This window comes from Plasmodium coatneyi, chromosome 13 (assembly GCF_001680005.1).
Source record: "Plasmodium coatneyi strain Hackeri chromosome 13, complete sequence".
In the NCBI taxonomy this organism is placed as follows: domain Eukaryota; phylum Apicomplexa; class Aconoidasida; order Haemosporida; family Plasmodiidae; genus Plasmodium; species Plasmodium coatneyi.
Genome location: NC_033568.1, coordinates 646,254 through 660,907, shown reverse-complemented (window position 1 = coordinate 660,907; position 14,654 = coordinate 646,254). Strand labels below are relative to the sequence as shown.

Genomic DNA, 14,654 nt, shown 5'->3' with positions numbered 1-14,654 from the left:
ATTGTGTGTCGTTCCTTCCTTCTATATATTTAGACAGAATAAACATGTGCAAAATTGCTGTTTGTTCTATGATGATTATGAATAAGAAATATGAATATAGAAATTTTTTATTCTTCCTTACAGCACACACACTGCTCAAAACTTTTCAAGTAACACTAGTACATTATACAAATATATATACGATAATTATATGTGCACATATATAATTAAACTAAAAATAGGAATAAATGTATGGGCATAGGGAAGTTAAAAAGAAAGAAAGAAAAAAGATGACGAATAAGGTGACATTACTATGTAGAAGTATAACGTGAATTAAAAGGTAAGGAGTGAAGATTAGTTCAAATAGTTCATAATGTGCATATATTCATTCATACAAATGGTTGTTGTTCATGGTGTATTTGTCAAAGGGAGAGAGAGAGGAAAAACAGTTCAAAAACTTTATTATTACGGAGTGTTTATAAAGGGAAAAAAAAAAAGAAAAAAGAATGGAATGGAAGAATACACATTAACATGTGCAAAAAAATATATAATGTGCACCAAAAACGGGGGTAGCTCACATAGTATACATAATATATGCACATTGCACCCAAATAAGTGAGCTGTTTGTATCATAATTGAGTATGGAAAAAGAAAAAAAGAGAAAAAAAGAAAAAAAGAAAAGAGAAAAGAAAGAAGAGGAACTTTTATTACTACTGAGATGTTATGAATAAAAAGGAAGGGGAACGAGTGTATTTATGCAAAAAGAAATTTTATTATATAAGGAATGTGTGTACATATTCCTTATTCACACAAATAACTCAATTGTTTTTAATTTAACATGTTCCTTCCTTCCATTTATTCTATGAATGTGCACAATTCTTCTCACTATATATATATGGATTCATATATACACCCTTCAAGGAGGGAGAAGTACTCCATACACATGAACTATACCATATATATCTACATTAACAATTTTCATAATGATTTTTTCCTTAATAATAGAAGGGAAACATGAACAACAATATATCACATGATGAAATATTTTCCTTTAAAAAAGGGAGTTACGCTGTTATATAGTAAATAAATAAGGTAAATAATAATAATCGTATCATGTTCTTTGAATAATGTTCTTCGAAGAACTATGCACAACAACACACAACACACCATACAAATAGAGTAGTACAGTGAGTATATAATAAATAAAGGAACGTTGTGTGTAAAAAAAAAAGGAGGTGTATCCCTCTCTTTTTTTGCCTGTATTTTGTTATTTCAATATATTTGTTCATATTTTTGTGCATTAAATATATATACATGTACTGATTTGACGTACACGTATAGTGTGTTATAGCCATTCGAGAATTAAGGAATGTGTAATAAGCATAAGGTGATAACGTCATATTCACCAATAATCCCTATCGAACAAGTACAACCCTTTTACTACTTCCTTTTTGAATGTATTAGCAGTTTTTAGAATAAGTTCACAATATACAGGAATATACACATATTAAGCATGTCGTCATCACCAGCGGTGAGGAACAATTTTAAAGGAAGGGGCATATATAATATTTGATATATGTTTGATGTGATGTTGTGTAGTGTGAGATAAAACAATTATGTAAGAATATACACATATATATGTATATTTTCCTACTTAATTCTGTAGGATAAAATTCGGGATGTTGTGCCTTCCAAGACCGATTTCTATGATAAATTCGAAAACAGTCAGGAAAAAAACTGTGACGATGGAAATGGTTGCAACGACGAAATAGATCAGTATAACTTGGCAACTAGGGGTCTCAATGTGCATCGGCTTGATATTTCGAAAGCATTGGCCTATATATACAAAGAATACAGAGGGAAAGATAAAAATTCGTCCCAAGGTGGGACACCAGCCGAATGTAGAGCATGCCATTTCTTTTACTATTGGATATGGGATGAATTATTTAAGAGTAAAGCGACAAGTCACGATTTTCTCGGTATGATAAGTACTATTTGCCAAAGAATAAGAGAATCATGGGGGTCAGGAGGAGGGTGTGATATTCCCTGTGAAAGTCCTAACAAAGAAGCTTTCAACAGTCAGAAAATATTATTCGACTACTGGCACGACCACTTCGCCGTACGAGCACTGCTTGAATTTAGTGGGTCTGAAGGTTTTAAGATATGTAAAAGTTACATAGAGGAATTCGAAGAAGCAAAGGGAAAAGTGGACACACACTGTAAGACCGACATAAGTGATGAATACTGTACTAAATTTTGGGTAAATAATAAGATGGGCATTGAACAGGCATTAGAAGGAGTGAAGGGCACACTGGCGACTGCACAAGCAGCATCCTCTGCAGCATCCATCCAATTAAGCAACGTCATCCATCAAGCAAATAAAGCTTCTTCTCTTTCTTCTGCTTTCGGAACGCTAGCAGCATTAGAATTACCAGCCGTTCTTTTCCTTTTATACAAGGTAAAAACTACAACAATAGTTGTGAAATATAAATAATAGTATTTTCCCCTCCTTCCTCCCTAGACCCCTTCCTTCCACCCCCCCTAAATGCGAAGTCCTACACACACAATCTACTCATTCATTCACCTTTTTCTTCCTTTTTTTTTTTTTTTTTTTTTTTTTCTCCTTTACGTTCCTTCTTAGACCCTCATTTCCTTCCATTCCTCCTCAGACCCCTTCCTTCCTATTCCTTAGACCCTCCTTCCTTTATTGCATAGACCACCTCCTTTCCTTCCTCCTAGCCCTTCCTTCTTCCTCCTTAGACACCTTCCATCTAACATCCTTCCTTTACTTCCTTAGACCCTCCATTCCTTCCTCCTCCTCAGACACTTTCTTCCATCATTTCTCCTTAGACATCCATTCCTTCCTTCCTCCTACTTAGACCACCTTCCTTCCTTCCAACCTTCCTTACATCCTCCTTCCATAGACCCTTTTCCTTCCTCCTTAGGAAATTTACTTCTCTCCTCATACCCTCCTTTTTTCCCTTTTCCTTAGACACTTCCTTCCCTTCCTTTTCTTTCTTCCCTCCTGAGGAAGGAAATGTTCCCTTCCTTCCCTTTGGCGGAAGGTAATGTTGTTCCTTTCCTTCCTTCTTTCAGGAACGTTACTTCCCCTAAGAAGGTAGTCTTCTCCCCCCTCCTTCTAAGGAAGGTTATTCCTTCCTCATCTTCCTTCCTAAGGAAGGTCACTTCTTCCCCTTTTCCTTCCGCCCCCTTCCACTTTCCTTCACCCTAAATCCGGAATGTTACACCCCTCCTTTCTTCCTTAGACACTTCCTTCTCTCCTTAGACCCATCCTTTCCTTCCACCCACCTAACAACCCACCTACCACCCTAACAACCCACCTACCACCCTAACAACCCACCTACCACCCTAACAACCCACCTACCACCCACCTAACAACCCACCTACCACCCTAGCAACCGACCTGCCACCCTAACAACCCACCTACCACCCTAACAACCCACCTGCCACCCTAACAACCCACCTGCCACCCTAACAACCCACTTACCACCTAACAACCGACCCGTAAAAACCATTCCATCCATAAACACCCTAACAGGCTCCCCTACCTTAGAAAGTACCTGCCTTCCATCCCTTACAACCTTCCTTCCCCTAGCAAGTTGTTGTTCCTTCCTTGCCTTCAGGGAAGATTGCTCCCCTTCTTTCCTTAGGATGGTAATCATTCCTCCTATTCATCTCGTCCCAAAACCATCGCATTAATCCTTTCCGTTTAGCTCTAAACAGTGAATATCAGCACCCCAATTCATGAAAACTAAATCACAAAAAACTAAAACCCGAGACCCTAAACCCTGAATCCTAAACACTGAACCCTAAACCCTGAACCGTAAACCCTGAACAGTAAACCCTGAACAGGAAACTCTGAACCGTAAACCAAAGCCTGAACCATAAAGAAAACCCCGAACACTAAACCAAATCCTGAACCCTAAACCAAAATTTCTGAAAAATAAACCCTAAAACACTGAACACACAACTCTAAATCCTGAGCACTGAAATCTAAAACCCCGAACTCCAAAACCTAAACCATAAACCCTAAACCATAAACCCTAAACCATAAACCCTAAACCATAAACCATAAACCCTGAGCACTAAACCCTAAATCCTAAACCCTATAAACTCCTAAACCCTATAAACTCCTAAACCCCTAACCCCCTAAAATCTACACCCTGAACGCTAAACCATGACCTTCTGCAATAACTTTAATCTCTATAGTCTTTTGATTAGTTCGGATATTCTTAACCACTGCAAGCGTTCTGAATTCCCGGAAATATAAAGGAAGAAATGAGGTACACTAATGTGTAAACTAGAATGTGCATTAAAGAGAGAGAATGAAGTACCTGAAATATAGTAATGTATGTTTTCATTATGGAGGAGTTATTCGTAGTAAACTTATCAGAGGAAAGAGAAGAAAAAAAAAAAAAAGGAGAAGGAAAACCAAGAAAGTTATTATTAGCGACTGCAGGTGAGGGAAGATGTAGTGCGAAATACTGCTATGGTCATTGAAGCTTTCCCCGTTCATCCTTAGTTAGAATTTATTCCATTATTGGTACATTATATTCATTGTTCATGTATTCCATGAATACATGCTCTCATTATGGCATAATAATAAGTGTGCACATTTTTCTGGAGCAATGAGCCTTCCGTGAGTGTGAATTGCACTATATACATGTGTTATGAGTTTCTTAATGACTACTTTTTTTTAATAACATAATTGAGCATAAATTCATAGAATACATATATTAATATTCTGATTAAAAGGGCAGAAATCATATTATTATAAATACATATATATATGTGTGTATATATACTCATATATGGACATATATGTATGTTATATATGTAAAGAAGCAGCTAAAGGGTGCGTGTATAGAAATAATAAGGTTATATTACGTATAAGTATATATCATCCAATAATAATATAATACATAAATAGGAGGAATGTATAAAAGGAATTTGATTCCTTCCACTTCCTTCCTCCTTCCTCAGAGCCTTCTTTGTCCTTCCCTTTCTTCGGATCCTTCCTTCTCTTTGTTATATGTGTGTACGCTTTTGTATAAGGGACTAAAATTTGTTCTTCACTAAATTTATTCTTCCCATATATATATGTTCTTCATATATATATTTCCCTTCCCTCTTGATTATATATATACATATGTAATGATTTTGATGTGTATGTGTATATAGTGTATATTATGGTACTTTGAAAAGATAAAGATTACGCATTTTTAAGGAAGGGGAAGAGTAAAAATTCGATACTTATATATTAGTCGTAGTTGCCAGGAAAGAGGAACAGTACTTAAGTATTTATTCCGTATAAATATATAAGGGGAACACATTTCGGAGTAATTTCATTAAATACGGATAAATACAAATAAACGATGGGAAATACCGGAACGAAACCGAAGGTTACCTCATCTTCAAAATGAATAACCCAATTGTGTATACTCACATATATAATACTTCACATATAATATAAGATGTAAAGAGGTAAAAAGTACATTAAAATATATATATTTCCTTATATGTATATTTATAGGATCCGGATCTACAATATGTACCTTCGCAGAATGTGTACAATGACTTAGACCACAGCAAGGCCCTGTATGGTACGTGGGACAATGTCAAACCAATACAGAGTAATCTGCAGAAATCATTGTCCACGTATTATGTCACTGACGACTGTGTGAATAGAATTGCTAGCGCGTGGTACAAAATAAAAAATATGATGAGAACTGGGGATGAGTTCCATAAGGAACCCTGCTATTTTTTGTTCTTTTGGTTGGGGGAACTCATTCACGAGACATGTAAGGGCAATGGTGAATTTGGACAAGTTATGGATGCGATATATGGGGCGTTAAATCCGTCCTTTGCTGATCAGAAATGTGAAGTAATATACAAAAATAGCAGGAAATACGAATTTGAAAAGAGAAAAAACCTCTTCGACTACTACTACAATTATAAAGAAATAAAGAAGAATTTGGACCAGGACGATGGCTACGCTTGTAAAAGGAAATATTCCAAATACTTGGAAGGAATTTCCGAACACTATAATAGTATGAATCAATATTGCGCAACTAATACTAAGGATCAGTTTTGCACAAAAATTAAAGACGTACTTGAGGGTGATGGCAAAAGTCCTGAGCAATTGAAAAGGCAATGCTCGTCCTTGTATGATGAAAGAATTCCCCCAGGAAATGAGGTAAGGAAGGAGGATATAAAGGGAAGGAGTTCTAAGGATGGAAGGAGAATGAGGGTCTAAGGTGGGAAGGAAGGAAAGAAGGAATAAGGAAGGAAAAAAGGAATAAGGAAGGAAAGAAGGAATAAGGAAGGAAAGAAGGAATAAGGAAGGAAAGAAGGAATAAGAAGAAACGAATGAATAAGAAGGAAGGAAGGAATAAGGAAAGAAGGAATAAGGAAAGAAGGAATAAGGAAAGAGAGAATGAGGAAAGAAGGAATAAGAAGGAAGGAAAGAAAAGAAAGGGAAAGGAAGGGAGATCTAAGGAAGGAAGCAAGGGGTCTATGAAGAAGGAAGGTGGTGTTAGGGGTGGAGGGAAGGAAGGGTCTAAGGAGGAAGAATTAACACTTATATGTTTTCTCTTCCATGATTATATGCACATGAATGTGGTTCATGTAATACTTCATATTTATTATAATATAAGTGTAGCAGCAGATGAGTATGTGTGCACACATACTCATATGTGCACGTACACGTGTGTGTGCACTTCACACTCTTTTCTTTGTTAATTACATATTTATAGGAAGGGGAGGGGGAACAATGTTTAAAGGAATTACCTTCACGGGACATGTACAATGAATTTAAGAAGGCAAATTGTTATGACCAAAATAAGATATACTTCAGCCTGAAGAAGCCTAAGTTGGAGGCATATTTCATTACCGCGGGCATTGAGGATTATCTAAACCAAATTGTAGAAGCGTGGTGTTCTTTAACAATAGGGTACAGCGGCAGGACAGTGGACACCAAGCGTTGCAGTTTTTTATACCACTTTATAGGAAGTCTATTACCTAAAAATTCCGACATCGGCCAAAGATTTTCAGCCCATATGGAAAAAATTTACGACGACTTGAGTATAAATGGTTCGCCGAAAAATTGTTCCATTGATTACTACAGTAATGGCACCAACATTCCATTCCCTCATCGAAAAACCATCTTCGACTATTGGCACAACTATGAAAAACTGAAAACACTAATAGGGACTAGTGGGCAATCCGAATGCGGTCAAAAATATAAAATATACTTAGACGCAGCTGATTCAGCTTATAATGATATAAGGGGAAGGTGTGATAGCACCACCCCAACTAAGGATGTTTTCTGTACAGAATTTAATAAAAAATTCACTACTGGTAGTGGTAGAACTAGCATTCCAGCACCATCAGTTTTGCTAGCTGAAGTGCAGCAGAAACTGAAACCGTCTGCCGGGGACGACTTCGACTTAGGAGACGCCGTCGTAGATTGTAGTTCTTCCGGTTCCGGTTCTACTGGAACCTGGAACCCAGGTTCTTCTGGTACCGGATCCACTGGAACGTGCAATCCTGGTTCTTCTGGTTCCGGTAGTACTGGACACCAGTCTCCTGGATCGTCTGGCCCAGGTAGTACAGGAACCTGGAAACCAGGTTCTTCTGGACCAGGTAGTACGGGAACCTGGAACCCAGGTTCTTCTGGTACCGGTTCCACGGGAAACCAGAACACTGGTAGTCCAAGACCCGGTACTACAGTTTCCGAAGCTGGTGGAAGTGCTGTTATACCTGCTGCTGTGTCTGGTGGACTTGCAGCAGTAGGATTACCAACAATTGCTGCTTTCCTTTTTTACAAGTATAAACCCTTCTTCTTGAGGAAGCATAACCATACTGGTGCACGAAGGAAAAGGTCCTTTAGGAGAGAATTTAATGAGTTTGATGATGAGGACGACGACACCTCAACAACAATAAATTCGTCCGAATATTCCATCCCATACACTACTGCATCATCCTCTAGATGATGATGATCATCTTCTAGATGAACACATCATCATCCCTATGGAGAGGTGAATAACTCCATAAGTGAGTATCTCAAAATGGTATACATAATATAATGTGCAAATATTTCACATCTATGAATGAATTATTCATAATGTACTGATGAAAAAAGGAAAATTTAAGAAAAAAGAGGAGAAGGAACAAATTATTATTATTGCTATTGAAAACAATTATAAAAAAAGAGGAAGGTAGGGCAAAAAAAGGTCATGTTGGGGTGGGGGGGAGTGCTATTCTATAAAGGGATACGGGCGCACACACATAAAATTCTTTTTTCTTCCTATTTTTTTTATATATATAATTCATACAACTCCCCCCTATGTTCTATATATATATTCTCACCCTAATTTATGTATTCACCGCTTCTTCATTAAATATGGATGAATAAGTATGTACACACTTCCGCAAAAGTGGGAAGGGGAGGACATTGAGCACACATATATATGGAACTGTATACTACAATATGCATATACATGCATATGTGATAACAATTTTTTTTTTTTAAATGAACAACTTAAAGTATAATAATGCATATATAAAATACTACATGTTTGAAAAATTCTTCTTTAAAAAAGGGGAAAAATATTTTTACAGCAGACATTTTGTACTTTCCTACCTTTTTTTTTTTTGTGTTATAATCCTTGTTAAAGAGACGAAATTCGCACATTCAATCTATTCTGCACATATATGTGAATGAATATATGAATAAAAATATGAATAATTTCTTACATATAAATTCAAATTACATATATACTAAATAATGTACATATACAAATAAAAGAAAGAATGACGACGCAGGTAGGGGTTCGCTTCTTCTTTACAAACTAGCCAACTGCATATTATGCATATCATATTCTCCATGCACAATGTAATAGAATCTAGGAAGTAAATACATTCTACTAAATTCCATTCATAGGAAGAATGCAATGTGAATGATTTACCTTCACAAAAAATATATAACAAATTCAAGAATGGTGGCAAACATCATCAATATAAAGATAGCAGTTGTAAGGTAACAGAAGAAATTGGGGATATTTTATGGGATAAAATGAAGCCGAATTACAAGGGCACAGTTAAACCGGAACAGGTTACAGGAGCTTGGTATCTGACATCTAAGTTGGATACAAAGAAAGAACAACAATCATGTAAAGTAGTTTGTGACTTCTTCTACTTCTGGTTAGGGAATTTATTATCTGGCAAATTGAGTGGATGGGATACCTCACTTCAGGAGGTTATGAAACAAATCACCGAGAAATTGGATGGGTTTAACGAAGTGTGTGTGGAAAGCAATGCACTTCAATATTTGGAGGAAAATTTTAACCCCCAAAGAAAAGCTATATTCGATTATTATTACGATTATAAAACGATATGGAGGAAATTGAAGAATTGCGGATCCGGTGAGTCCTTGTGCTTTGAGAAGTATAAGGATTATCTAGTTGGATCTAATGGAAATGGCGGAGCTAAACAAGCTTATGGAAGAGTGCAAGCAAATTGTGCAATTAGTAATGATAAGTTCTGCACAGAATTCTGGAAGAAGAAGTTCCAGCCGAATGATGGCAACAACACTATCCCCAGACCATCAGACTTGAAGTCTAAAGCAACGTCTGAACAGGACCCTCCATCAGACGGAACGGACGAAGTAAATCTCCTTTCCTGTTTGGAAGAGTTGTCTGCAGCAACCACAGCAGTTGTTGCATCATCAGAAACAACGTCATCACTTCAATCATCACCATCATCACGACAGGAGAATGGTAGTGGTGTTGCCCCAATCGTCTCCTCCGCAGTTGGCACACTAATTGGAATACCAGCGGCTATCTTCTTTTTATATAAGGTGAAAATTATAATTTATAGTAGGAATAATAACAATATTATTCATATTTACTTTTATAGACCGAACAAACAAATAAATGTAGAATAAAATGTGCATTATTATGTACATAATACATATTTCCACCCTCTTTTCCTTCTATTAGTACAAGCTGCTACCTTCTTGGCTCCATAACCATTTTGGGAATAGCAGTAAAAATAGCGCAGGAAGAAAAAGGAGGAGATCAACTACACATAACATTGATACGCTGACGGAGTATAATTCAACAGAGTACTCAGCTGATTATTCAACAACAACAGAATCAACATTCGATTCAACAGAATATTCAATTCCATATACATCATCATCATCATCATCCAGATGATAATAAAAGATGGTTGGTGGAAGGAAGGTGGTGTTAGGGGTCGTAGATGGTAGGTGGGTTGTTAGGTGGTAAGTGGGTTGTTAGGTGGTAAGTGGGTTGTTAGGTGGTAAGTGGGTTGTTAGGTGGTAGGTGGGTTGTTAGGTGGTAAGTGGGTTGTTAGGTGGTAGGTGGGTTGTTAGGTGGAAGGAAGGTTGTTAAGGGTGGTAGGGTGGAAGGGGGATAGAAGAAGGGGGGATGGAAGAAAGAAGAAGAATGAAGAAACCGTCTGCTGGAGATGATTTCGACCTTGGCAACGCCGTGGTTAATGGTCGTAGTGATGATCCACCACCATTATCCCTCGTGCTATTGGTGGCGTTGCAGCCGCAGTAGCACTTCCATTAATCGATTTGTTCCTTTACAAGGTAAGTATAATTAAAATAATAATATAAATAATAATAATTATTATTAATAATAATATATAATTTTTTTTATTTAAAAATGAATGTAAAAAGTAAGGTATATTCTATAGATTTAGCACACCTCTTTTTTTTTTTTTTTCTTATTAGTATACCAATTTATTCTCTGGAATACGTAACACCTTCCTTGTGAAGAACAGAGGAGGGAAGAAGAATAAAAGAACAACAACAACTGAACAGGACTTTGATGCTTCAACTGAAGATGCCTTCTTAGAATACTTAACAGCAGCATCTTCAACAGTAGCTTCAAGAATATATTCCACAGTAGCAGATTCTGTCGAATATGATACACCATCACCATCTACCACCAAGAGAAGAGCAGGAACAAGAACAGCAATAGAAGACCAGGAAACAAGAATATTAGTTATCAACGTATTTGATGTAACATCGTATGTAACAACACATAGTGTGGAATGTAACACATTGAATGTAGAACATTAAATGAATGTGTAATGTTTCCTTCCTCCTTCCCACTTAATATTAAGTGGCTATGCGCATAGTTTACATACAGTGCAAAGGATGAAGTGGCATTTCTTTCCTATTTTTCTTTTTCCATCTTTTTCCTTTTTTTTTTTTTTAAATTTTAGAGGGGTAGACAGTATTTTTTTTTTCCTTATATTTTTAGTTAATTCAATTTAATTTTTTTTCTTTTTTCTGTTGTTCCAGTGTTTGTCCTTTATAATTTTGATCCTTTCATATACACACATATATGTGACATGGTAAAAAATTTGTGTAATTGTGTACACAGTTTCTTTTTTTTTTTTGTATGCAAACTTTAGATGCATATTCGTGCTTAAACAGTTGAAAACCAGGCCACATTATTGTCTTTACACTCTCAAACAGCCACGTACCAGGACACATTGTTCTCCTTACACCATGAAACACCCGAACACAAGGCAATATTGTTGACCTTACATCCTAAAACGGCTTAATAACAGGCCACATTGTTGTTCTAAAACACTAAAACAGCTAAATACCAGGCAACTCGTTGCTCTTATACCCTAAAACCTTATGCTAAATTTCAAATCCTACACATACACACTTTCCTAAAATGCGAAATCCAACACACATCCCTAAAGTGCGGAATCCTACATACCCCTCACTGATTCATTCAACTTAATTTTTTTTTTTTCCCCCGTCTCATTTTGAGTATATTCTTTCATGCAGTTATTCATAAATACAAATAAAAGGAAAAACAGACAAAAAGAAAAGGAACAAAGAAAGGAGAAGAAAAAAGTAGAAAAAAAGGGAAGTAGGAAAAATGAAAGAAATGTCATTTTGTTTCTTACACACTGTATAAAATGCATGAATTGCACAATCATTTATGTACCTTAAAAGGGGGACAATGTATATTATTTATAATTAATAAAAGAGAGACGTTCCTTCCCTGGATGTTACGTACGCTGATACCCTATATTTTGGTGACCTGGCATATTGCTTGTTCTTGTTCTCCCTCCCCTGTTAGGCGGTCTTGTGTTGTATGCACCAGAGCGTAGTGTGGAATTTTCGGCTAGATCTGCTGTTGGACCTATTGTGGAAGTGTCCGTTGAATCGTGTGTTGAACTGCTTTCTGTGAGTGTATCAAAGATGCTCTCAGTCGATCTTCTGTTTCTTCTATCCTTGCCCCTTCCTCCATTTCCAGAAGAGCGGTTACCAAACCAAGAAGACCATGGTTTATACTGAAGGGAAGGAAGGTCGTTAGAGGAGGAAGGTGGAAGGAAGTGTTGTTAGGTGTGGTAGGTGAAAGGAAGGTTGTTATTGATGGAGGTATGTGCAAGGAAGGTTGTGTTAGGTGATTGGTGGAAGGTTGTTAGGGGGTGACACAAGGTCGTTAGGGTGATTGGTGGTAGGTGGATGGAAGGTTGTTAGGGGCGCTTGGTGGAAGGAAGACGAAGGTTGTTAGGTGGTTGGTGGTAGGTGGGTTGTTAGGGTGGTTGGTGATAGGGTGGTTGTTAGGGCTGGTTGGTGGAAGGAAGGTTGTGTTAAGGGTGGTTGGTGGAAGGAAAGATTGTTAGGTGGGTGGTAGGTGGAAGGAAAGTTTATTAGGTGGGTGGTAGGTGGAAGGAAGTTGTTTGCTAAGGGAAAGAAGGTTGTTAGGGTGGTAGTAGGTGTAAGAGGGGTTAGGGTTTAGGGTTCAGGAAGGAAGCAGTGTAGGGGGGTGTAAGAGGGATGTAAGGAAGGTTGTTAGGGTTGGAAGGACGGTTCTTAAGGGTTGAAGGAAGATTCTTAGGGGTGGAGGGAAGGGTCTAAGGAGGAGGAAGGGAAGGAGGGTCGAACGTGGTAAGTGGGTCTAAGGAGGAAGTATGGGTCTAAGGGAGGAAATACTGTTACTTATATTATTTCACTTTTAATTTTAAAATTTTGGATGCTTACTTTGTATAATAAGAAAGGAGCACCTATTGTTGCTAAGGTGCCGAAAATGGAGGTGATGGAAGAGGTGGTAGTGGCGCTGCGAACAGCTTGGTCTTTTGCTAAGGATGCTAATTGTGCCTGCTGTGCTGCATTTCCTCTTTCAGATTCCAGGTCAGATTTTGCAGTACAGTACAAGTTTAGGAATTCCGCCGCATCACAATATGCCCCGTACTCTGTTTCGAACTCCTTACAATATGGTTTATCCTTCCTGTAAATGTGTGCTTCGCAATCTGTCTTCACAGAAGTGCATGCTGAGGAAACATCCTCTAAATAACCTAACCACCCTTTTTCACACTTAGGCTTACCATTTTGTAAATTTCCCCTTATCCTACTGTAGTCATAATAATAATCAAATATGGTTTTTCTGTAACCGAAAAGAACTCTATCGGGATTATCACAGGGAATTCCACATTGTTGTGCCCCCTTACAGTAACTATTTATCTTTCCGCAAATAAGACTTATGGTAAGTGGGAAGGAGGAACTTGTTGCAGTATTATTAGATAATTGTTCTCCTATCCAATAATATAAGAAATGATAGGCTTCCCTGTTGGATGGTTTATTGCCCTTGTCTTTATACATTTGGCATGCACTGTATATTGCCTTTTGTATTTCATTAGGATCACATCCATTTACGCTGCACTTACTTGTAACTTCTGTTATATTTTCGCCGCTTTCGTTTGTACAATGCTGTGCGCCCTCTTTGAATTTATCATAAAAATCGACCTTCGAAGGTAAATTATTCAAATTATACACCTACAGATATAATTAGTATAATATATATATATATATGTATTCCTTATATTCATTATATTATATATAGAGTACTATGTGATTAATATGTATGTACTTGTCCATATTGCAGGACAATTAAATCGTATTACTGTTGTCATTGTTATTGTTTGTGTGGATATTTTTCCTTGTATGTATGTCCTCTATATATGTAATTTGAATTTATATTAAAATGTGTTGTTTATATATTAAGTAGTATAAGGTTGTAAGCATTCTATGCTTTATTTCTGCTGTTGTTGTTGTGTGATTATTGATGAATATGAATATCGATCGTTTTATTTTTTCCTTAAAAGTATATATATCGTGTTTAAATTTTCGGACGGTAGCGGTAACACATTATATATATATGTACCAAAATGATTATATTTGCACATATATATAATTTAAGGGAACAAAAATGTAGGAACAAATATAATAGACTAGTTAAAAGAAAAAAAAACAAACAAAAAAAAAAAAAGAAAGAAAAGAACTGAACAAAAAGGCAGAGGGGGGTCGAAATTTTTCATATACATTACTTCTATTCATTATATTATATTATTGAATTATGCTTGTACACATAACTATTCCGACTGTTATATTATGAAACATATCCCTCAAATTTTTAACAAATATGTAGTAAAGTTCAGGTACCTATGTGGAATTCATTCTCCCTTTTTTCCCCATATGTGTACACTACATTTCGCACATTAATATCTTCCTTTCTTCTCTTTCCTTCCACCCCTTACACCACCTTCCTTCACTTTCTTTCTTTCTCTTCCCTTCTTCCATTCGGTGAGTC

At 36.7% G+C, this 14,654-nt stretch overlaps 2 protein-coding genes across 2 annotated transcripts in view; both read left to right on the top strand.

Moving 5' to 3' along the window:
* The window catches only part of PCOAH_00048900 (KIR protein), a gene marked incomplete at both ends in the record, with an annotated part of 44,805 nt that extends 39,108 nt beyond the window's left edge, over positions 1–5,697 (top strand). The window contains 2 exons of the mRNA XM_020061673.1: positions 1,676–2,437; positions 5,689–5,697. Of these exons, the coding sequence (XP_019917384.1) occupies positions 1,676–2,437; positions 5,689–5,697 (771 nt within the window). The remainder of the gene's footprint in view (positions 1–1,675; positions 2,438–5,688) is intronic.
* A 22-nt stretch (positions 5,698–5,719) lies between these two features.
* PCOAH_00048890 (KIR protein) lies at positions 5,720–10,220 on the top strand (the record flags this gene model as incomplete). Its single annotated transcript, XM_020061672.1, has 4 exons — positions 5,720–6,196; positions 6,765–7,866; positions 8,949–9,859; positions 10,002–10,220. 4 exons carry the CDS (start codon positions 5,720–5,722, stop codon positions 10,218–10,220), a joined length of 2,709 nt encoding a protein of 902 aa, XP_019917151.1.
* Between the last annotated feature and the right edge of the window lie 4,434 nt (positions 10,221–14,654).